This window comes from Perissodus microlepis, chromosome 18 (assembly GCF_051167445.1).
Source record: "Perissodus microlepis isolate ML-2025 ecotype Zambia chromosome 18, ASM5116744v1, whole genome shotgun sequence".
Taxonomy (NCBI): Eukaryota; Metazoa; Chordata; class Actinopteri; order Cichliformes; family Cichlidae; genus Perissodus; species Perissodus microlepis.
This window is the reverse complement of record NC_140478.1, coordinates 17,903,845-17,928,942: the sequence shown is the minus strand read 5'-3', so window position 1 is coordinate 17,928,942 and position 25,098 is coordinate 17,903,845. Positions and strand designations below refer to the sequence as shown.

General features: G+C 39.1%; 1 protein-coding gene across 1 annotated transcript in view; it reads left to right on the top strand.

Annotated features, from left to right (window-relative positions):
• LOC146367670 (solute carrier family 22 member 23-like) overlaps positions 1–24,780 on the top strand; it is a 35,351-nt gene extending 10,571 nt beyond the window's left edge. Inside the window, exons 4-10 of the mRNA XM_084913412.1 lie at positions 12,386–12,554; positions 14,182–14,309; positions 16,052–16,154; positions 17,653–17,888; positions 18,645–18,677; positions 19,460–19,583; positions 20,291–24,780. Of these exons, the coding sequence (XP_084769538.1) occupies positions 12,386–12,554; positions 14,182–14,309; positions 16,052–16,154; positions 17,653–17,888; positions 18,645–18,677; positions 19,460–19,583; positions 20,291–21,683 (2,186 nt within the window). The 3' untranslated portion in view covers positions 21,684–24,780. The remainder of the gene's footprint in view (positions 1–12,385; positions 12,555–14,181; positions 14,310–16,051; positions 16,155–17,652; positions 17,889–18,644; positions 18,678–19,459; positions 19,584–20,290) is intronic.
• Positions 24,781–25,098: the final 318 nt, after the last annotated feature.

Below are 25,098 nucleotides of genomic sequence, written 5' to 3'. Positions count from 1 at the left end.
CATAAATCTGACAGTAATTTATTTTGTACGCACGTATTTTTGGTTAAGGGTAAGAATGTTTCCACACACATATTGGTAAATGAGGAGCGTTGTCCTGTTGCGTTACTCACTTTTGGTCAAGGTTTAGATGTCAGGCATTTGACTCTAGATTACTTTGGTAAACAGAAGAGTTCATGGTCAGCCTAATGACTGCAGGGTGCACAGGTCCTGTGGCTGCAAAGAAAATGCCAATTCATCACCCCTCCACCTCCGTGCTTGACAGTCAGTAAGAGGTCTTGAGGTCTGATATCTTTTGTTTGCTTTTCACCAAACATGGCGCTGTGCGTCATGGCCAAACACTGGCGTCTTTAGTCTCATCTGTCCAAAGGACATTATTCCAGACATTTTATGGTTTGTTCAGATGCAACTTTAAAAACTAGGCTGAGCCTAACCTATACTGATTCACTCTTTTTCTCAATGTTCTACAGATTCTAGACACTGGAATTAAACTTCTGTAAATCATGTTAAGGGCACGACCCAGTGCCATCACCATACTTAATTAAATGTGCTACAAAGATAATTTTTTTACAGTGTATACCTGGATTTGAACTTTTACTAGGTGCCAAATTACTTAACTGCTCATGCTAATGCTTACTGCATATGAAAACCAGTGTATTCATAGTACTTGTTTTTGTTTTTGTCTTTTAATAATGATAAACTAAAAACATTCATGTGAAAAAGGTCTTAAATAATCAAGCCCCATCTTATCTTAATGACCTTATAGTACCATATCACCCCATTAGAGCACTTCGCTCTCGCACTGCAGGCTTACTTGTTGTTCCTAGAGTATTTAAAAGTAGAATGGGTGTCAGAGCCTTCAGTTTTCAGGCCCCTCTTCTGTGGAACCAGCTTCCAGTTTGGATTCGGGAGACAAACACTATCTCTACTTTTAAGATTAGGCTTCAAACTTTCCTTTTTGCTAAAGCATATAGTTAGGGCTGGACCAGGTGACCCTGAATCTCCCTTAGTTATGCTGCAATAGACGTAGGCTGCCGGGGGATTCCCATGATGCATTGAGTTTTTCCTTTCTAGTCACCTTTCTCACTCACTATGTGTTAATAGACCTCTCTGCATTGAATCATATCTGTTATAAATCTTTCTCTCTTCCACATTATGTCTTTATCCTGTTTTCCTTCTCTCATCCCAACCGGTCGCAGCAGATTTGCCGGTGGTTTCTTCCTGTTAAAAGGAAGGTTTTTCCTTCCCACTGTCGCCAAGGTGCTTGCCCATAGGGGGTCATATGATTGTTGGGTTTTTCTCTGTATCTATTATTGTACGATCTACTGTATAATATAAAGCACCTTGAGGCAACTGTTGTTGTGATTTGGCGCTATATAAATAAAATTGAATTGAATTGAAGGTATTCCACTTTAATACTCGCCTGTAGCCGAGGATAGTGATCAGCTGAAAGAAGAGTAATTATGTTGCACTAACCTATTAACATTTATTAAACTGAATGGCTATGTGGGCGTAAATTCTCATTACTTACAAACTACCAACCTGCTTAGCTCTAAATTGAACTCTTTCATTTTCATTTACGTGAACCACCATTTTTTCCTCCTTTAATCTTTGTTTCTTCTAATCAATAATCTAATAAGGACAAAAGTGGTTGTCTTCACTACACTTTCCCATCACTGCAGGAAGAGTCTGTAGACACTGTAATATTTCTGGTGATGAATCATCTCTCTTAATGTGACCTTCTATCTGAACGGTAAAGTAATAGTTTGTGAATATGTTGTGCTGTGCTGCGTCCTAGTAATTGGCGATGCAGTTGATGAACGTTCTCGGCTCAGCGGTGGATCCTTAAGAGCCTCTTTGGCTGCAGTAATTGACCAGTGCAGAGGCAAGGGGAAAAGGACAAATGAGAGAGAGCGAGCAAGGACGAGATGATGAAGGACGGGGCCCTCAGCATCCTTGTCATTCTAATTTAATCCACGCTGCATACCTTGAAAAGCTTTACAGCACACCCAGAATGGTGGGACTGTTTTTGTCTGCTCCCAGTACAAAGGGGTGAGATGGAAAGAGGCAAAGGGGTAGACTTGAACCCATCAAATTTAAATTAACCTGACATTTAGTCATCGTTTTCAACAAGTTTGTGGTTTAATCATCCTCAGCAGAGTGGTTGGAGAGTTTTGGAGTCATCATATGTATTTTTTTATGTTTTTTTTCCCCTCTCTCTCTCTTTTCTTTTTTTAATTTTTTTTTTGTTATATTTGTCATCATTAAACAGACTGCAAAACAGAGAGTCAAACAAAACAAGAAGAGTAATTATTGAATAGTTGAGCTAGTCAATTGTAAATAAAAATGGGATCATCTCAAAAGCTTCATTGCAACATTCCAGAACCATTTTAATGAATCATCTCTTGTCAGAGACAAAGATAACACTTGTTCCCCTGGTTCCAGTGAACACACAAGTGCATAAAAATTAGTTATACACTTCCTCGTTGAAGTAGCTATTCTGATCGAGAGAGGAAATTTTAGTTTTTTGCAGAGGCGCTATAAGACGTAGCGCACATTCTACATAACCTACAGCATAAAATATGCACACAGATTACTGTTAGATGTTTTCCACTTTATTCGCATTCAATACTTTTTCGTATTTGATCTAATATAACTTAACTTTGGCTTAACTTTATTGCAATCTAAATGGTAGTAAAGTGAATAAAGTTGTCATAAACATGCTGTAATTTGATGTGTTCCTTCTCCTTTCTGGGAGGTCTAGTGTTTGCCAATAATATATCAAACATTATATTTTGAGTCTTTATAGCTTTATAGAAAACTAACCCTAGAGGTAGCTGGGTTCATCATAAATCCCCAGGGCCAGGACTGGAGGTGGATAACCCAATCGTTGATGTTGATCCATTTGCATTAACTGTAAACAGAGAATCTTCTCAGTTAACTTGCTTCAGGCTGTCATTAGAATAAAGATTACTAGTTCCTCATTTACATATAAAAATGAGGCAGTTAAACCCAAACAGCAGTCTTACAGTATTATATAATAATCCTTCCATGATGGTGCAGGGTTTCCCATTTCATTCCATACTTATTAAAAACACATTCCTTAGCAAAAAACAACAAATCAGTTTCAGTAGGATTTGTATCTTTCTAACATCGTTATGATTATCCTTTTATACTACAGATCTTTGTAGTCCTGCTGCACTGTAAGATGTAATACACTCAGGTTGAGCAGGGATTAGCTGGACAGCTGTATGTTTGATCTTTGTGCAGGTTTTGTGTTGCCATACTGCCGCCCTTATTTCTAATAATGTTCGGCCCCTGTCACGTGATATTTTCCCTGCAGCCACTCTGTATTGACAAAACTGCTCTACAGCTGCTCGAAGAGTAGGAACACGGTCATGCAGCAACATGTTGTTAGAGAGAATGGATCATTTTATTTTGTGGAAAACATGCATTGCCTTCGCAAGAAAGTGTGTCACATATTTAAAAGTTTAGGAAACATTGTAGTCTTGACACTTAGTCATATCACATGCAGCATTGTAAACCACATGACCTTCGTTTGTGGCTTGCTTTGTTTTATCCTGCTTTCAACAGGAAGCCAGAGTCAAATCCCAAGTTCAGCTGTGTTTGCACTGGAGACATTACACTAATCCCCCATTTCTCATCCATCCATGTGCTAGTTTCATTATATGCACCATGGAGAGTGGGAAACATCATGTGCAATAATTTTGATCTAGAAAATCTTATGACGATTGCAATCTTTCTGTTTAATTTGACTGAAAGTTTTAATCATCTTTATTTAGCTAGTATATGCTAATGGAGTTAATAGAATACAGCTCCTTCCCACCCACCCGTGTATATTATTTCCTTGTGCCTTTGAGGCATCATTCAGGAAATCCATTAGTCTTTGACTTTTGTAAGACTGTGGAGCGACTGATACATATCTTATCTGTTGTGCTAGGGTTCCCAGTCAAACTCCGTCCCACTGCATGGTCCAACATAGCAGATGCAGAGTGACAGCTATATGACTCTTACAAAAGAGACACAATAAATTTAAAAGGAGGATTTTCTGGTTGTGTGGAATAAGGCAGGTTGTGGGAAAGGTTGATTAGGCTAAAATAAAATAAACCGATCAAGAAGATTGAGAGATTTGTGGAAGTTGCACAGCTGCTAGAGTAGCATTTTTCACATCTGAAGAATGCTTGACTAAGAGATAGTGTGATGCAATTACAGCAACACCACAAGTGAAGTGTTTTGTATATTAACATTAGCCTCTTTCATATATCAACCAAGTTGATGCATCTCTCTACTTCACTGATTCGAAGTATAACGAGCACAAAAGAAAGGCCAATGGCTATAGAAAGTCATCTGATGCAGCGCTGCTATTTATACCCCACTGCTCCATCAGTGTAAGCTAGTCTTTTTAGCATCACGCCACAGGCCTCATTGTGCTTATAGCTTTGTGGTGCTGCGCACTAATGCATTTTTACAGTAAACATCAAACCCCTCCCTTACCCCTGCCACACAGTTTCCAACCCCCCCCCCCCCCCCCCACTTACAAACAGGCTTCAGCTAGCTGAGTCATGGTAGCAGACTGCACAGGCTGCTGGGGAATTTTGTGATCAGGTTGAGAGCACAGTGATTCTGATCTAGGGCAGTAGTCCACAGCCCTTATGACTGTGTGAAACATTTATGAGTTAAAGTAGTTTCTCTCTGTTACAAAACACTGCCAGATTAAATGTTTTTGTATGTATAACTTTGCACACAAGCTCAATGTTTTTCATCTTACTGTTATGAAGGAAGGACTAGTTTGCATTAAGCTTGCCTTAAGAAGAAGAATGCTTGCTCACTTTCTGAATCATTTGCATGCCTATTCATGTCATGGGTGTGTGTATAAGAGCCTAGATGTCTTAATAGAGAGAGAAATGAAAAGCAACGGAGAAAAAAAATGACAGACCTTTATCCGTTTTCCATGTAGAGCCCATTTGAATGTTATAGTCTTCATGACTCGTGTGGTTTGGGGGATAATGGAGAACTCACAGTTGTTAGCTAGCGCAGCTAACTAGTTTTTAGCGCATTGTTTGTTAGCTTGATGTGCTAGTCCACCTTTTTGTATATTTACAGATTTGCAAACTAAAAACCAGCACAAAGTGTCTGTAAGGGTTTGAGCCACCATATGCTGCCAGAATAAGTCTACAAATGCATTACAGCATTGAGTCTCTATCAGAAGAGTGGAAAACCATTGCTCCAGAAAAAGATATCCCCTCATTTTGATGGCGAGTACTGTCAAACACATCAATCCTGAAATCACTGTTCACTCATGTTCACTTCAGCTGGGATCTGGCACCTCCAAAGTCTAGTGTATGAAAATGGTTGCTACCATTTAAAAAATAAATTACTGGTTACAACCTCACCAGATGATTATGTCAAAAAAAAGAAAAAATCAATACACACACTGTGCTTGGTTACGTAGTATATCTTATGTTAAAGTGGGACTTATTATTAAGTCCTGCACTGAAAGGGTATTTTTTTTCATATTTGCTCTTAGATAAAATGCACACTGCACACATTGTGTTGTCCCAAAAAGACTTGGCTTTTGTTTAGCTATAAATTTCAGCAGCAGTGGTTACTTTGGGGAAAAGGGGCATTGTTTTTATTTGCATCAGTGTGGAAATATTGCTGCTGACATGCCGAGGGACTCGCTGTGTGGATATTGTTTTTACTGTCACACCTTTGGTATATGCACTGGGCTTGTATGTGTAGCTGGTAAGTACACAGGTGCAACTGGAAATTATCTAGATGGACAGAAAGGGGAAGTACAAACTGCATGATAATGAACTGTATCATAGCACTCTTCAGCACATTTTTTTAAAAGTCATACGGTGTGGAAAAAATTCAGAAATAGGGTGTCAGAGGAATTTTTTTTTTTTTAAATGCCCAGAGCAAAAAAAATGGTTGATATTTTTACAACATGCCATTGTGAGATTTGATGTTGCACAGTGTCCCTTTAGTTCTCTGCTGGGATTTTTTTCCTTCTTTCAACAGAGTGGCAATGCTCTTCTGGTCAGGCTGGATGATCGGTCTTTTACACTTCCTGCTGCAGTGCTCTGCTGCCTTTTGTCAGTTTAGCCAGGCCAGGCTAACCCTTTTCTCATCTCTCTCCTCTGTTAGCTGCAATAAGGTGCTTCCTGTCAGTGGCACCCTCCACTTACAGCAAACATTTATCTCTCTTTCACTCATAAAGATACTCAAGGCACAAAAAAAAAAAAAAAAGTCTCTGCAAATTCATTTATCCTCAGTAATTTCCTTTGTGTCTGGGGCGAATTCCTGCTTTGACAGACGGTGTTCTTTGTTGGTCTGCTTGTTCTCCTTACTGTTCATGTAATTATTGCTCAGTGTGGGCAAGATCTGGACTATTAAAAACAGATTTTTTTTCATTAAGCACCAAGTAGCTATGTCTCCCTAAAATCACAGCTAGGTCTGCCTCACACCACTGCTAATATAGTTTACCAACATTCGGCAGACCATGCTAATTCAACTGTCTTTTCATTCTGTATGCTTAGAATGAATTAAAGAAACTGAACGGTGAAATACCCTAAAGAGGCAGTCCTGGTATTGAGTGGAAATTCTTTCACTCAAAAAACAAACAAAAAACAATTGTTGCTGATGAAACACTGACCACAGTCTTCCTCATGATCCACTTTAGCTGTCTCCTGATAAATGAGTGGAGGGTTAAACTCTGAGCAGGGTTAAAGTTCCCTTTTGTGCTAAGATTACATTTTTGGTGGCTCAGCAAATGCACTTTGCTAAAACGTTAGGCTGCATTTATTTTTAAGTTTTAAAGCAGTAGTACTGACCTAAGGGTCATGTTCTAATTGGCCCGGAGTGGAAATAATTTTAAACCTTTGTTGCATGACATAACCTCAAACTATCTCAAACCACAAATTCCTGAGTGAAGTCCAGTAACTGGTAAAATCTTTACTGGCAACCTTTGCACTTTCTTTTGATGAGTGGAAGAAAAAAAAAAAATCAATGCAGTTTCAGTTCTTCTTTGGTTAGGCTGAAGTTGTTTAGTTAAGCAAATCTAGGACTGTGACAAATGTAAGCTCAGTCACTCAGTTCACATACAGTGTCTTCTGAACAGCCAGTAGGTTGTTTTGTGTTGATCTTTCTTTAATGGAGTGGTTTTGGAATATGCTGTGTGCCAACACAGCACACTAGCACAAGAATATACTCTCCAGGTGGGGATTTACTGTCCTGATTACTGAGAATTTGAGGACATGAATCAAAGGAAAGGGCTTGTGGATAGCTGGAATTGTTTGACATTCTGCTCGGCTCCTGAGACTAATCAATAAGCATGACCTTATTCTTAGTCAATAGCACCTATTTGGAGCTTGAAAAAAGGGAGAGAGGAGACATCAACATTTTTGTGTGTATAAAAATACACAGCGGGCAGAAAAAATAAAGTATCAAGGTTATTTACCAGAATGACTTATCAGTTTGCTCTTGTTCATTTATACCCAGAATTACGGTAGTACAATTAGTACAATTGTCTAACTGCACTAATTCTAAAGAAAGGCCACAGAAGAGAGAGAGAGAGAAGATAGTTTTACTTTGCCCTTTAATTGACCTGAGGCCTTTAACCTTGTCAGGATAAATGTTTTCATGCTCTGTTAGAGAACTGGCTTTCTGCCATGTCTTCTTAGGTGATTATGTTGTACTAAAATATGAAGGATATCTTAAGAGCGACATTCCTTTTTTCTCACAGACTTTCATGGCTAACTGCACGGCAAACAGCTTGTACATCTATGCCAGTAATATTTTATTTCTTCTAGATGTCCTCCACAAAGGATAGAGTTTACCCCTATTGGGGAAAAACACCTTATTTGATCTATAGTAATGCCAGCCAAAGACCAAAGTTCACCCTGACCCTAATCAGGGAAATGCTGTTTGCTGACAATGCTTCACTGGTCTGCCACTCAGAAGAAATGCTTCAGACGTTCATCAGAAACTTTAAACATGCCTGATTTGAGTTTAGTCTCACTAGGCATTTCCATCTGTGACCATCCATCCTTTGAACTTTAATGGTGTATTGATCATGCAGTGAATGGCATACCTGCCCAGTAAGGTTTGGATCAGCCCCAGGTGGCGCATATATATATATATATATATATATATATATATATATATATATATATATAAATAAGGGGTGCAACGATGCACAAAATTCACGGTTCGGTACTTTGGTGTCACGGTTCGATATTTTTTCGATACAAAAAAATGTTTATGCCTTTTTAATTTGTCATTTATTAAAATTATAAATATATATTTTAACTCAAAAGTACAGTTTTTAAATTTAATGTTACTGAAACAACAAAGTAATAAAATAATACATCTATCTGATCGAGAAATCCCTCATCTTTGGAAAAGAGAGTTTATTACAGAGAAATGGCTCTTTCCAAAATAAAAGCTATAATATACGCTTCTTCTGGTGTATACTCTCAGCAGCATATTAAACTTATCAGGTCCCCATAAGGAGAATCATGTGCTAACGGCTGTCTAATGACTCGGGTAAAGTTTGTAGCATGCGTGCTTGTTGTTTTTGTTTGTTTGCACTAGGATGATGTCGGAGTAAATGTGCAGTCATATTCGTTGTGTCTCGTTGAAATGACGTTAACGCCACAACACGGCAAATCTCCGTTAACGAGCTACCGCGGATCGCCCCGTGCGTGGGGCTGGACGGCATCAACACGTTAACGAGCTAACTGCGCTAACGCAGTAGTTCCCACCAATGTAATTGAGCATTGCGTGGCACATCCAACATATTGTTTTACTTTTGTCCATGACGTGCTTACCTTCAGGGTCATACGTCACATGAAAACCAAAATAGTTCCAAACGCCAGATCTGAATGAGGGTGGGGGAGGTTCAATTTGCCATGTTGCAAGGAGAGCTTAACTTCTGTCTCGCTAGCTTGCCCTGCGCTCAGTGAATCTGCGTTCGACTACTCCGCCTAGGCTGCACTGTGCTTTTTAATTTAGATTTTTTTTTTTAAACTTTGGCAACACCATAAATGCTGTCAAAGGCAAAGTATCAAATGTTTATTGTAGGCTTCTTACCTTACTTTTTAATGTGGTCACTCAGACTATCTGTAACCCTTTTTTGCCTTACAATGTAATCAGACAATGCACTCTGTAAACCACTTTAAGCATACCACAATCTCCAGAGAGTGTGCTCCAACCATTATCACTACACACACTGAAGGAATTCCATTTGGAAATACTGTTTAACTAAAATGTTAAGAGATTCTTCAGGATATTGGTTAGAATCTGCAAGCTACAAACGTTTCGGTGCAGGATTGATTGGAACTGCTGGAGGCACTGACACAGCCTCATAGTCTGTTCATTTTAACTCATTTCTGTGTGGGATGTTATTTGTGTTTAGTAAGGAATTAGTAGCAAAGGGATATGCACACCCTGCCTATTTCCTTTTCACTTGATGCGGAAGCTGTGGCGACAACTGTTTTTGGTGCCTTCTTTTAAAACAATTAGCAAAGAAATATGCAGATTTCAGCTGTGTGACAGATGTACAGCTGAGTTGATCCCATTCCTGATTTCACTGTGATTATTTTCTTTCACTGCTGTATGTGACTATAGCTTCCTTTACAAGAATATGACGTTTTTTTTCTTCCCTTTTTAACCCATCAGGAGCGCTGTAATTGATTCATTGTTTCTTCAGTCGGGGGAAATGATATTTAATGAGCAGACGCGAGATGTGTTTTAATTGCTGAGTGAATCCGAGAACTCCCTGGTGATTCAAAATCAAAATATATTGATGCTGAAGCGTAGGTATTCAGAGCAAAGTGTGGGAAACGTGATGAGAAGAAGGGCGTAATTGATCAATGGCAGCCTTGTGCCTTGTGATGCCTGCAAGAGGGCTAAAAGACAAATGCCGGATCTACTTCACCCCATTAATAACTTCGATGAGCTGATGATTAAACACATAGGCTACACAGTCAATCGTCTTAAAGGGTTTTACTTTTATTTATGCAATTAGCTAGCAGCTTTATGCAAGGCAGTTGTGAAATAACAGCTGAGGGTATTCGACGTGGTGCAAGACTGCCAATTCTATTGTTTTTCAGCAGTGGCACACACACACATATCAGTGTAGTATTGTACTGTAATGTGGCACAGGAAACATGCACGCGTGCCGCTAAAAGGATAAAGCCATATGTGGCCTGGACCACTCTGAGGTGTTCTGAGTGGTCACATCTTAATGTATCCTCAATGTATCTTGGTTGCGTTCTCGCTCATTCTGCAGTCTGAGTTGTGACCAGATCTCAGAAGACTCATTTAAATCCCTGTTACAAAGAGGGACTCATGAGCTACTGGTGAGCTGCTGCACTTTGTGCTTGAGTGTGATTCACATTCTCACATTGCCAAAGTCAGCAAACCAGCCAAATCTTCTTTGGGGATTATCATTGTCATTAATTGGATTTTTAGCCTAATCATTGATGATGTAATTTCTATTTTTACTAATGGGAGTGGTACAAATACATTTAAATGTTTTTCTTTTCCTATTATCTTTTATGTGTCACTTTTCCGCCACCCTCGGGAGGCCTTTGGTTTCCAAGTTTAGTCAATTTCTTATATGTAACATTAGATTTGTAATTGGTAGATTTATGTCAGTAGGACAGACTCTGCCGCAGAGCATTATGGGAATGCTGATCTAGCAGGTTGTGGAGGATTAGGGTCAACATGAGTAAGAAGCTCAGGCCTCTTTTCCACAGCTTCTGCTTCTTATTCTGCATTTAGTTTAATTAAATATCCTTATTGTCATAATTGATATCTTAATGAAGTTTGTGCTGCTTTGCCTAACGCTTTTCCACACCTCACTACGGGATGTACTTTTCTGGTCAGAGTGCATGAGTCTCAGTGCCTCATGCCTTGCGTACATAAATACAAAACCAAAGAATTCAAATCCCATGCGGTCCTTAACCAGTGAGCCGGTGCTATTCTCCCACAGGCACACAGTGAAGGAGTCTTGAGGTTAGTTGGTTCAAACTCAGCAGGTCTTGCACCCATCGCCCTGCTCTCCACTCATTGGCTTTGTCATACCAGCTGCGATAGTGTCTGTGAACAGAGAGCATTATTCATGTCCTCAGAGGGGGGCAAGTCCTAATTGAAATTCCGGTCTTTTCCACTGGAATGAAGTGAAGCAGCCGACATCCACTGTATTATGCTGGGCCTGTCACCTTGAAAGGCCCACTGGAGACGGTTAAAATTCCTGGGTAGAAGAAAAGTGATGTATAACAAAAGGGACCAATGAAGCAAGACAAAAGATTCTGGTTATATGAGAGAAGCGGCAATACAGCAGCATTGGCTTTCTATGGTGTGGTGTGAACTTCTCTGTACTGCAGTAACTAAAGGGCTGAACTGTCTGTGGTTGCTGGCTGCCAGTGGGGTGTGCATGCTAATGACTGAGTGAATGAATCAGTGCCATTCTGATCGAGGGGAAAGAAGCACAAGGAACCCCTTTCTAGTTTGTTCAGCAGCCTACTGTCTTCATCTCTGTACTGTCTCAGAATAAAAAAAAAAACTGTACACAGTAAGTACTGGAGTCATATAATTTTCTGACTGATGACTTAAGCGTTTCATTAATTAAATCTCAAAAACTAAGATTAGCACAATAGTGTAGCTTCCATCCTCCTGTTGTGAGAAACTAGGAATATTCCAGACTTATTAAAAAGATAACAATTTTCTCTGGTGTGTGAGTGTTTTTGGTGTCAACTTAGTTTTACTCTGTGTAAAAAGCCACGCTGCAACAGCAGTAATTTCTGGATTTTAGGATGTGTTGCATTGAAACAACAAACCTCATTTGCTGATGACAGTGCCAGGATCCCTGTTCTGACCTGCCTGCCTCGCCTAGTCAGAGTTGTTGCTCTGTGTTTTTTCCGTTTACTCATCAACTTTGCTCTAGATTGCACATTTCATTCCCCCAAAAGTCAATGAGCGCATTATGTTGTTCTCAGTTTTTCTCTAAAGTGATTGAAAATATTTTTCTTCATTGCAAAAAGGTAAATATCATCAGGATAATGTTACATTTGCCAGGTAATTCAACTGCATATGAATGGGTACAAACATCTCAGTACAACTAATTTATGGGAACCCTTTTATTTGAAGCAACTTCATTTTATTTTGTGCTCCAAAATTTCCAAAGATTATAGCTAGTTTGAACATACAAAAACTAGTGTCAGTCCCATGTGTCATCTTCCCAAGAAATTTTGAAATTCTGGTATTTCCACTCGTTTTATATCATTTTTCTAAATATGTCTCGACTAGAAAAAAACACATTGTACTTTTTTTCCCTTTTCGTTGTTCTCTTTGCCAGGGATCGAGCTGTGCCTGCCAGGATGGCGATTTTCCATGACCATGGTGGCCAGCTTTGTGGTTTTGGGTGGTCGGCTCTTGATGCCTGGAGTGGCGTACCTCTGTCGCAACTGGCAGGTACTTCAAGCTGTCATCATCTGTCCCCTGCTGCTTATGCTGTCCTACATTTGGTAAGGAAAAGACCTTAGCATTCGCTGCACTTTGGTACCGGGTTATCTTATCTGATTTTGATATTCTGTTAAACTTAAAATATATTTTTCAGTTACACAACAGTTTAAAAAAGACATAGATGCATCCACGGCGATCAGGTGTGACTTGATTTATTGATTTTCCTTTCAGTATATTAAGCACTGTTTAACAAAAGATACATTTGCAGAGGTTTTTCTTCTTCTTATTATTTTTACATGCTTAAAAAATAATACTAAAGTCCAAGCTGGGGTATCTTTTACACTTAAACCTCTGCTCTGACTTTTTCCAAAGCATAAGCAATAAATACACCATTTATTCTACCTCACTGAACACAGTTCTGTAATAGTGCTGATGTCTACAAAGATGGCAGGAATATAGATTTTGCCAGAGTTTCAAAGGCCTTGGTATCTTTGATGTCCCTGCAAAACAAAGGGGGGTTCTGTTCAGTAACAGTCAGAAGTAATCCAAAGCAAACATCTTGTCAAACATCAGTCTTTGTCATGCAATACACTTTCATTAGCATAAGAAACAGTGTGGAGAAGGGATGGAAATACACCTTGGGCACATGTCAGGTTAGTCATTGTGATTTGGTAAATAAGGAAATGTTGATATGTCCTCAGTTCCATTGTTCCGATCATAAAAAAAAATACAGCATTCATTATCACTCAGCAGTTTGATGGCTCAGCTGTTGAATGGGATTTGCAACAGTTGTATGCTGTGACGCAATCATGGCTTTGTTTGCTAAAGACTACACAATTCAAGGACATGAAGCAGGTTGTGAAACTTGTGGAACTTCTGTTGGTATCACAAGTTTGGACATTGCACAGTGAACTCAGCCTGAGAGGTTCTCTGTAAACTTTTATTATCAATCCAGCAATCTAACAATCTGTCATGTGATACTGTGTCATCAAAGTGTGATGGCTCTGTCACACAGCACACATTTTTTTAGCACACAAAAGTTGGCAAGAGCCTTTGAGGTAATTTCCAAAGCTGTGTTAAGTTTCCTGATTAACTGTGGCTGACTGTGCAAACATCTGGAATACAGCTGATTAGGCTGAAAATTTAAACGCTGCAGGTGATCTAATTAGGTTGGGGGAGGGATAGTTGCAAACCACACATGTGGAAAATGATGAAACCTGCACATCTACTTTGTAGACAGAGGTTCATCCAAATGCAGCACCAGTCGTTATGTTATTGACTGTCTTCATATACACATGTACTCTTTCTGCAAGCTGATACCTAACCTCTTTGAGAAGTTTATGCAACATTATGGAAAATGATAGATACAAATAATAGAGCGGCACAGGGGGTGACATTGGCTGTGAGACAGTACCACTGTAATTTATGTTGTGTGTGTCCCACCGCAGCCGACCCATCGGCTGTTTGGGATCTGGTGTATAGCTTTAGCTTAACATTGCACTTTTCTTCTCTGCCTCATATCCAAACTGTGTTGAAATGCAATGACAGACAAAAACAAGATTTAGCACTGCGAGCCCTGACAAAGTTAGATTACATACAACCTAATAAAAGGAGAAGTCTTTTTTTTCTTTTTCCCCTGACTCATTTTTCATGTCATATTAACAAGGACATCCCCCATCTTTTTGACAGGATCTTCCCTGAGTCACTGCGTTGGCTGCTTGCCACTCAGCAGTACGGTCGCTCCAAGTGGATCATGGGACACATAGTAGAGAAAAATCAAGTGAACGTGGAGCTTGACCCAGAGAACATCCTCGCAGGTAATGAATCCTTCAACAGTAATTTAAAGATATCAGACTCAATGTCTGCATTTTCCATTTTGATATGTTTTGCGCGACATACTGCTTCCCTGCAAAGGTGTCTGCTAGGCCTTTATTTTGAATGGTGTGGTCTGCATTGTTATTCCCAGCTTCGCTTATCCAAATGAGACAGATTGACAAGGTTATATACATTTCCCATCTTGCTAACACAGAAATAATCCACTACAAAGGTAGCATTGGGTGTTGAACGTTGGATTATGGCACTCACAAATGTTCATTAATATCATTATAGCTTGGATGGGTGGACATGAGCTGACACAATAGTGGGCAGATGGTTGTAGGTCAGGCATTTGACCCCGTGTTAACTGTACTCAGACCAGCCAGAACAAAGCAGTTTGGATTGTGTTGTTGTGAAAATCAATAGCAGATTTGTATAAGTGTTTGTTTATTATATATACTTTGTTTCCCTGTTTTTGTCCTGCCATTGTGTAGTTATCACTCCTTTTTGAAAAATGAGGGAAGGGAAGTGCCACTATGAGATAAAAGGCTTTAAGAGGAGCCACAGTGTGAAATTGACTGCATATTTTTAGAAGTCGGAGTCCCTGTGCTGACTCTTAGCATTTAGGGAAATAAGTGCATTACCATAGACGTAGATTTATCTTCTTTTTTTTTTTATGTATAAACTTCCCCATATGGTAGAGAAGCATGAGCTATTTCTCTACTTTCAATTGCTCAGCACTAAATTCTGCTATAGAAGCAGACTGAAGCATGTCTTATTCATGTAGAACAATTTACTTGATCCCCTTTGAAAAAGTGGAATGATTTGCATAGCTCTGAGCACAGTTGATCTTACTCAGGGGATCACTGGAAAACCTGAGTGGTTAGCCAGAGATAACCTTCACATGCCTGAGTCAATGTGAAAAATGGACTAGCATGAGGCAGAGGTGTGTTACTGTGGCAACCTGCAGACTGATACCAAAACATTAAGTGTGTTATATCATGTATCACGAGCAGCTCAGGGGTGTTGCCCGCTGGTAGCTGCTCTCCTGTTAGTGTTACCATACCTGTTTGACAAAGCTGTGGGATGGTACCTGTGTGGAATGAATGAGCTCACCAAAACATGGAGTTTCTGTGGTTTCAAACCCAGATAACTGTCCAACTTTTACTCATTATATTTACAGTACTATCATTCAAATACAAAACTTTCCAGAACCCTATTCTTTTAGAAGGGTTTGAAACATTTGAATTTTGCCTACACTTTAAGGTAATTCTACTTAGTTTATTATTCAGGTTTGTGTACTACTGTACTGCAGTGCAACAACAGATGGATGTTGACTTTTCAATCGAAATGCCAGAAAAAAAGAAAAGAAATATTCTACCACTTTCACTTTCATTTCATTCCTTTTTCAATGTATTTATTAAATAAATAACAGTTTGTTAATTTCTCTAATGTTAGATAGGAAGCACTTGGTGAATGAGGCAACTTGTATAAAGTGCTTTGAGTGCTCAAGAGGAGTAGAATAGTGTTATATAAGAATAGAATAGACTAGAATAGAATAGAATAGAATAGAAGTATCCTTTATTTAATGTCCCTCAGTGGGGAAATAAGAACCAGCCCGGTTGTATATGTGAAACAGTAAATAGGGGGGAAAAAAAGAAACAAATGTGAGTTCTATAATTTTTATGATTTTTTTTTTATTTTTGGCAAAGCTTTAATAATATCTGTGTTTTCCTGTTCCCAGAACTACAAAGATCTCTTCAACAGAGGCCCAAGAAAACATGCATTGTGAAAATGGTTGGGACGAGGACCCTTTGGAAGAATATCGTTGTGCTCTGTGTCACCTCGTAAGTGGCTGTCTTAAAATGTAAAAATAATTCTGTGTTAAAGAATGCAAATCATTTAAATCATGTAATTATTTGAAATGGTAGATCAGTGACATAAATCAAGAAGCTGTATCTTTATTTATGTCTCTAACTTTTTCTGATAATTATTCACCTTGAATTTGATGCTAGGATCATTTAAAAAGAGAGTTCTTATTTTAATACATTTTAACACTCTGTAAGCATGAAGCCAAGTGTGTGGTTATGAAAGCATAATGCTTTGCTTCCTTGATATAGGATTTCTGCTGCAGTTTGCAGACTCTTTTCTGTCATATTTTTAGTTTTATAATGTAATGATTCACATTTTTCAGTCGGTCACAGTACTCGACTACAGGCACGCTGGTTTAGCCTCTGGACTCTTGTACTGCAGACTCATGCAGTTGTAATACATGTGTACTGTGTAATGAGCAAGTATTTCCATAAAAAACATGTCAATGGGGGCAATCATCTCTCCAAAACCCATGTACTGTAATAATATACAGCGCTAACAGTGCCTTTGCAGATGTGTATGTTTTCCATGCCAAGTGCACTAATGCCCTCTTAAAGCCTTTTAGATAATTGCTTTTGAAGTTTGGCGCAATAGTGATTGATTTAAAAAAAAAAAAAAAAAAAAAACACAGACGTGTATACTGGTAACAAGCCAATCACCCTCCTCTTTAACCCAAGACACACAGAAACATCATTTCCTGTTTCTAACATATGTAGTCTAATATACATAAAGTTCATTTTCAGTCCAACATAGGATCCAATAAAGGGTCTGTTTTTTACTTTTTACAGTGTATTCTGTCTTTTTGAGAACAGGGTTATATGTGTCGGTGTGCTAACGAGGGTGTGTGTGTGTTTGTGAGTGTGTCAGGATTTGAAAAGATGTATATAATACAGGTACTTGGAGTGCAATGCCACTCAGACCTGCCATTTTGTGGAGTCAAGATGCCACTATTAACCTGCAGGCTGGATAGAGGATTGATCTTTAGCTGTTTCTTCTTTTGTCCTTCCATATTTGTGCTGCTCTCTCTTTTCATCTCCAATGGACTCTTCCTTCGATCTGAGACCTCATCTCTTGCCTGGCAGACCGAGCTCTACCTCTGCTTTAGTGCACAGTGTCCCTGATTCCCTGTTTGCATAAATTTTACATGAGCTTTGTCCTTATGAAACATTAGACAACTCGGAAGGAGGGTGTGAGGGCTTGCTTTTGTTTTTTTTTTGTGTGTACATGGGGTGTGTTTCTGTGTGCCAATAAATCCGTGTTTACACATGTGAGGTTTTTTGGTTTGTTTTTTTTTTTTTCAAAATACACTGAGATTAGAGAAAGCATGAAATAAAGCGGCTCTTCACTGCTTTACACAGTTTACTTAGTACCCTTACGAAAGATGTAGTTCAGTGTCTCCTGATGTAGCCGTTGTATTGCTTGAGATGTCGCTTTTTTTGACTTGCTTTTCTCTTTTCTCTGTTTTTTATTCAGGTTAACTGGTTATGGGATCCACCACTGCTTTGCCCGCAGCATGATGGATCCTGAAGCTCAGGGAACCACCATATTCCCTGACTTCTATACACACTATTACACAATGGCAGGCATCGCGGTTGCATCATGCATTGCACTATGTCCAGCGGTCTGCCTGATGGGGCGTCGTGGTGGCCTTCTTCTGTTTATGATCATCACTGCCCTCGCATCTCTGCTGCAGTTGGGTCTACTTAACTGTGAGTATTACATAGGAACTCCTATAACATGAAAAAGCTCTAGCGGTTCTTGAGGAGGCCACTCTCATGCAGTTTATTGAGATTGACTATGGTCTAAAGTCCACAATATAAAACCCCCCAAAAAGAACTCTTAGTCACATAAATCGAAGCAATAGTTTAACATTTGTATCAATAACTACAGTGGTAACTATAAGGTAATTTACTCAATCTAAACAAAGCAAAAGTAACAACAGCAACAAAAACAGAACCCATAGAAATATGTATACTTCACAGATTTTTTTAAAGAACAACTGTGAGTAATAAATGTAATTCTGTCATGCTACCAAATACTGAGCTATTACTTCTCCCAATCCTAACATTTTTACAAATGTTGTGTAAATGACACATGCTTACAAGTGCATACGTCTAAAAAAAAAAAAAAAGTCCTACATTTTTGCTATTCATAGACACATTAAACATGATGGTTGTTACGAGATTTGCTACCTTTAGTTGTTTTGTCCCTGTTCAGTCCCTGAACTTGATTACATTGTCAGTGAGTACCAGAAGTGCCTCAGATGATCAAAACAGCCAGCAACAGTTTATTCAGTTACAAACGAGTTACACTTAATGTTTAACCTGAGTCAACACATCAAGGTTATGCTCATGTTCTATTTTCCCTTTGTTACGCTGTGCTGAAAGGCTTAGCTCAACATGTGTTAATTTTCACTATTTGTCACTCTTTTCTAATAATTCCTCATATTTTCAATATTTTTCTAGTGTTGGGGAAATACAGTGAACACCTGAAAATAAGTAAGTCTATCTGTTCATATATACTCATATATTCATAAGTGTTGCATTTTGTAAAAATATTAGCTTATCTTTTATATATATATATCTCAATCTCATAACTCAGACTGTTGCATTCACTTGATAAAGGTTTAGGAAAATATGCTTCATGCAGATACCCAGCATTTTGTCAGGCCTATACAAGCCTTGTGGAGACTCATGATAAAGTTCTAGGCTCTCTTTTTATTTATTTATCCCCTTATGTTAAAGAGGGCGAGCCTCTTTGTTACAGAACTATGAACTCACCACCAGCCTTCCTTTACTTTTCTCTTCTGTTTATCCATCGCTGTAATCTCTCCACACTAATCCCCCTGTGGTAAGCGAGAGCTGATTTCAGGGTAGTTCTCCTCTAAACCTCTTTATGCCATTATGCCATCTTTAGTATGTCTTATTTGTAAAACACCCTATTTAAACCGTCTTTGGGCTAAATTGGCTCATTGTTTGCAGATTCATTTCTCAACAGCTCCTCATTCTATATCTCTTTTTGTTGAACTTACATCAAAATAAAAGCTAAAATAATAGCCTTTGTTGTCATTGCATTGCCTGATCTAACTCCATTGAATTTACCAGAATTGTTGTAACATTATAATTTTTGAAAATAATAATTTTGGCAAATACTTGCAATCATTTTCTCTCAAAAGTAAATTTAACACATTTTTACATATACACCACTGTTGTCCTTTCACTGATTACACAGCGTACTGAGTGAAAAATCTCCATGTTTGTGTTTCCTGATTCTTCTGCAGATACCACAAGTACAATGAATACGCATTTCACCATTGGCTTCTCCGCTATCGGTATGTTCTCCTCCCACGCAGTCAGCGCCCTGAGCATCTTCTTCTGTGCTGAGATCACTCCCACTGTGATCAGGTAAACCCACTGCAAGAGCAAGACTGTACCACCAGAGGAGGGGGAGATAATGTGGAAAATGTGTTCTTATTTTTCAGAGGAGTAAAACAATATTCAGGCTGACAAGTGTTGCACAATTCAAAATCTTTGTTTTAAAAATCTTTTTCATTGTTCTGGAGAACTTATAATTCATTTTTTTAGTGTAGCTGTTGTTTTTGTTTTTAATCGTGACCATCCATTCTGCTCCTCCTCCTGTTTAATATCGGTATGAAATTCCTGAACTGCTAGAAAAGACAGACTCACAACTCCGTATCAAATGTAATCCACAACTTGCACAAATTATCCAGCCTTTTGAGGATGTGTGACACAGCACTTGATGTATAAAAATATAGTTTTTTTTAAAGCATTGCTCTGCTAACAATGTGTGAAGTGCACCATCTAGTGGCTAACTTTGGCAATGACAGGAAAGCGAATTTCCAACATGGAGTAGAGGGTGTAGACGGTACTGCAGCACTCCCTGCTGCTCCTCGGGAAAAAGACAGAAAAGAAGAGGAGGGTAAAACAAAACTGCTTTTAAATACAAGATTTAGCTTTCCAGAACAACGTGCAGGTTGTGATTCACTTAAATTGCAGTAATTTCAATATTTGTGAGAGGTTTTAAAGGTTTGTGAGATCATCCCAATTCTCTATTGATATTACAAGCTAATAAATATTCTGTCTTCCCATAGGGGTGGTGGTTTAGGCTTGGTCCTGGCCAGCGCTGGCTTTGGCATGCTTACTGAACCCATCATGGAACTCCACAATCAGAAGGGCTATTTCCTTCATCACATAATTTTTGCCTGCTGCACTCTCATCTGTATCATCTGCATTCTCCTGTTGCCTGAAACGCGCAATCAGCCACTCCCCGAGACCCTGGCTGATGTCGAGAACTACACCCGTCCACCCCTGCTTCCCCCGAGGAAACCTGGATTGCTGCACACGTCTGACAGCACCAGGGACTACACAAGAGTGCGTGACACACCACTTCATGAAGCGCCCATCATCATCATGGACTCTACTGCCTCTTCAGCTATTGATTTGACTGGAGGTATGCAGTTAATCGAGATGCACTCCTGTGTGGCTGGCCCTAAAGATCCCAACGGTCACTCGGTTTCATCTTCATCTACGGGCAACATGATGACACTGGGTAAAGACGCCGTCACACAGGGCAGTAAAGAGCACCTGCTGTCTTCCACTCCTTTACACAAAGCCCCGTGTGTCACAGACCCACTTTTAGCTGCTGCAGAAGAACCTCCTGCAATCGTCCTGGAGTCTGTGGAACCACTGTTAGATTCATCCCTACCTGAAATGAATGACAGTGGTGAATCCCCAACAAGAGAAGCAGAAATTACACCTGCTGCTTCATTGGATTCTTCCACTCCCCCCGTCCCTCAAACTGTACCCTCCTCTTTGCTGATCTGCACCACGCCCATCATCGAGCCCCCACCGAGCTCCACTTTAAAATCTCCGAACCCGCTGGATAATGACATCGAAAATATAAGCACAACATCTGACCCGCCTTTGCTCAAGGATACTCACGCCATTTCAGCGGGTTCTCCTTCTCCCCCTTCCATAAGAGACAGTCCTCCTTCTCCTATGGATGGAGGAGATGAGGATTTATCTCCTCCTTCCGTAAGAGATCAACCCACCCTCCTTCTCATAGACTCCCGGCCACCTCAGTTAGATTCTACCTCTCCCTGCGTTGAAGAAAAATACGTTTTACCTCCAAACACACCTCCTCCATCCATTGACTCAGAGGACTCTTCCACTCGCGCTGTCATAAATACAGTCAACAATGCAGCACAGTCTCCTTCCATTCTCCCCGTCACAGACATTGCACGCACCTTCACTCTAGAATCAACCACTCTGACTGTCACAGACACTGAACCACGATCAGCCGCTCGCCTCGTCTTAGATTCAGTACCATCTTCCATCACAGATTCAGCCTCCACAGACGCAACTCCCTCCTCTCTAATGGACTGGACGGTGTCCTCCCCCATAGACTCGGGTGTTCTCTCGATCAGGGACAGGGACAGTGCCAGCACAGAAAACAGCACTGTCAACGGCATGGCATCATCATGATCCACTTCTTCAGCCAGGAATTGAAGCTTTAATTGTCTCACCAGGAGGCAGCCACCCACATGAACATTGCATCAATGGGAACAGGAACTGGCCTGCTTAGACTGCAGGCACTTAATGAAGACTGTTCCCCACCTGGAGTTGAGTTAACATGTTTGCAAAGTTTCAGTTTTTTTTGGTTTGGTTTTGTTTTGGGGTTTTTTGTATTTAGTTTTTTCAGTGCTGCTGCACCCTTTTGTGCATTTAGCCACCTAATGAGACCATGCAAGCGGGAGAATGCCACTGGCTGGTATGTGACAATGTGACAGTAACTTCTGCGCTTCGTTGAATGTCACTGGAAATCACCAGCGTTTTAACTACTCTGACGTAAATGAACGGGGACAAAATCACTGTCATTTTTAAGAGACTTAAAGCAATTCCCATAATTACTGAGACGTGTCATCAGCACTGGGGAAGAAATGCAATGGTACTAATAGCAAACAAACAAACAAAAATCACTGGTACTTGTGCTCAAAGGTAATGTCAAGATATTTGTACAAAAAGGTTGCTTTATATGTATGGACAAGTAAATCTGAATGTTACAAAGTGCTTTTTGTTGCTATAGAGGTAGGCAATCAGAATTGGAATAGTTTTTTTTTTTTTCTTAAAAAGAAAATGCCAAAAAACTACCCTGACCAAAATAAAGTGTAGAAATAGTGCCAAAACTTTAGTGATATAGTATTTGCCTGTTTGGGAGAATACTGTTAAGTGCTCTCCCCTGCTATAGGCTATATGTGGATACCTATTCCAAAACTAGGAAGTAAAGAAGAAGAATGAACAATTTATCACCATTTGATGAATTAAAATTGACAGAAAGCATATCTGTGATGCATATGAGCAGTGATATTGGTGAAAAAGAATGACCCACATTTTGTCGGTCAGAAGAAACTTTTATTTTTCCAATCATTCAAGCCAATGAAATTTATGGTATGCAAATGTTTTTTGATTTTTTTTGTAAATGTATTAATGTAAGTATATTGATAATTACTTGTTACGCTTGATTGTTTTGTTTTTTTTAAATTCAAAGTATTGTTTTGAATAATCTCTCATGGCGTGCCCTTATTGTACAGAGCTATACTTCATTCTTACAGTATTTGTGGCACCTCGGTGTGGTGGCACTTTATCTTTCGAAGTGGGGACTAAGCATGAAAATTTATTGTGAATGTGTCGGCAACAAACAAAAAAGCTTAAAAAAAAAAAGAAGAAGAAGAAAAAAAAAAATCAAATCCTAAAAAAAAAATATTTTTTGAACCTAAACCCGAAAATGTTTGACGTGATTGCCAAATGTCGCAGCACCACTAACCTTGTGTTTTCCGAATCGTGGTCCGACATTAAGAGCTTATTAACGTCAGGGTGTTCATACTTTCACATGCACAACTAAGTTTACCTTAAAAGAAGGAAAAAAAAAATGCAATACTTCTTACATTTGTCAAAACGACATTTTAAAAATACCGGTCTCAACCGTTCAGTCAGATTAACCGACTGATATTCTTAAATTGATAGACTTTTGCTTGAGGAGGCACTTTTCCTTCCAAAGCCCATGTCCGTCTGCGGACAACATTATACTTGACTTAAATGTGTGTGAAACTTGACAGTTGTTGTAGTACTTTGTGCTTTGGAGGTTGTAATATTTGTCTAAGGAAGGATGTGTGATTACAGATAATCCACTGTTTACAACAATCCTCGTAATAATGATCATTATTATTAATAATAATAATAATTACACTGTACTGTAAAACTTTAGAGCCAACTGAGTGATGTGTTGTCATTTCAAATGTGCTAAAATGATCACAGTGTATCATAATTACTTATATCCAGGGAGTATTTGGAGTTCTATTAAGGTGTCATTCAGGAGTCAAACGCAACAGCCGACTTGACGGAAGATTTTCCGTAAACCTTACAGCTACTTCAGTCACTAGAATTAAGTTTTGCTTTTATCAAACTCAACTTTGCACTGACTAAAGCCTGCATATCCTTTGATATTTATTTGAATGATTGCGAAAGCCTACCTGTGGTTGTTTTACTCAAATGCAGCTTAAATCACACCACGATGGCTCCACTTTTTGATTGATCTAGGGTGGCTGTGAACAACGACCATCTAGTCATTAATATTGTTTAAATATTTCTTGAGATCATTTAAACCTGTGTATGCTGTGCTGCTACATGTGAAAGCACAATGACCTGCAATCATGTGATGTCAGATTTTGTTGGGGTTGACAACACCCTTTTCAACGTTGTAGACTGCACGCAATAGATCAGCATGCAGTCTACAATGTTGAAAAGGGTGTTGACACTAGATTTAATAAGGAAATCTTGGCATCTGCAGTTGAGAGTGGGTGGACTGCAGTGGTCAGTAGCTTCATTTTACTCTGAATCCTCCTCGGTGAATGTTGATCTCTCTCTATTTCAGTGTGTATTGCAAAAATTGAAGTGTGTATCAACTAAATCCCACGCGACATCTGTAAACGTTAATGACACAGCACGATGCAACCAGTGTCTTCTGAGATATGTTGCTTCCTCACTTTTCTCCCGTGCAGATGGGAGTAACTACACTTTTTGTTAATAATCCTTTTATTTGACTCTGTTTGAAGCAAAATGAAAGTTTAGTGAAAGTAATCCAAAGCAATGTTAGCACCAGCGATAGAATAGGATTTTTTAATTGTTGGAAAAGCAAGAAAAAAAGAGGAGGAAGAAGAAGATTATGTCTTTTGTAAATACGGTAAATGTGTGGAAACATCGAGCTTAAATAAGATGAAGGATCCTGGATCTTAGCAAGGACTTGTTTTGAACCCGGCAGATGAAAGTCTCACATAGGACGGCCCCAGTATACACATTTCAGGTGTTGCTTCTCTTAACCATGCGACTTAAGATCTCTTTAAAGGGGAGATTTAAATGAATGTAAAATAAATAAATAAAATGATAACAAAAAAAACAAAAACATGGATTGTACCATTTATAAATTCCAGTTGTTTGGTTTCATATTGTTTTCAGTTTAACAGTCATCATGCACTTGTATATAAGCCATACCTGTTGTTAAAATAAACCACTATTTATTGATCAACTGTTGATATTGATGTGTTTTTATGACATTTATGACTTCTCTGCGTCTTTTAAAAAAATCATTTTTAAAGTAAAAGTCTATTCAAGTATTCTAATAATGGCATTCAAAGAAGCTGAAGAAGGGGGAAATAGGCGAACTTGAATGCAGTCTATTATGACTCGAAGCCCTTAGGCTTCAAGTCGTTATAGACAAGCTGAGACATTTCGCAATCAATGGCATCAGAAAGTAGGATTTATAACTCCTCACGTTTCCTGAATGTTAAGATATTTTCCTTTTTAGCCTGCATCAAAGTAATGGAGGTACAGTCACATGTAAAGT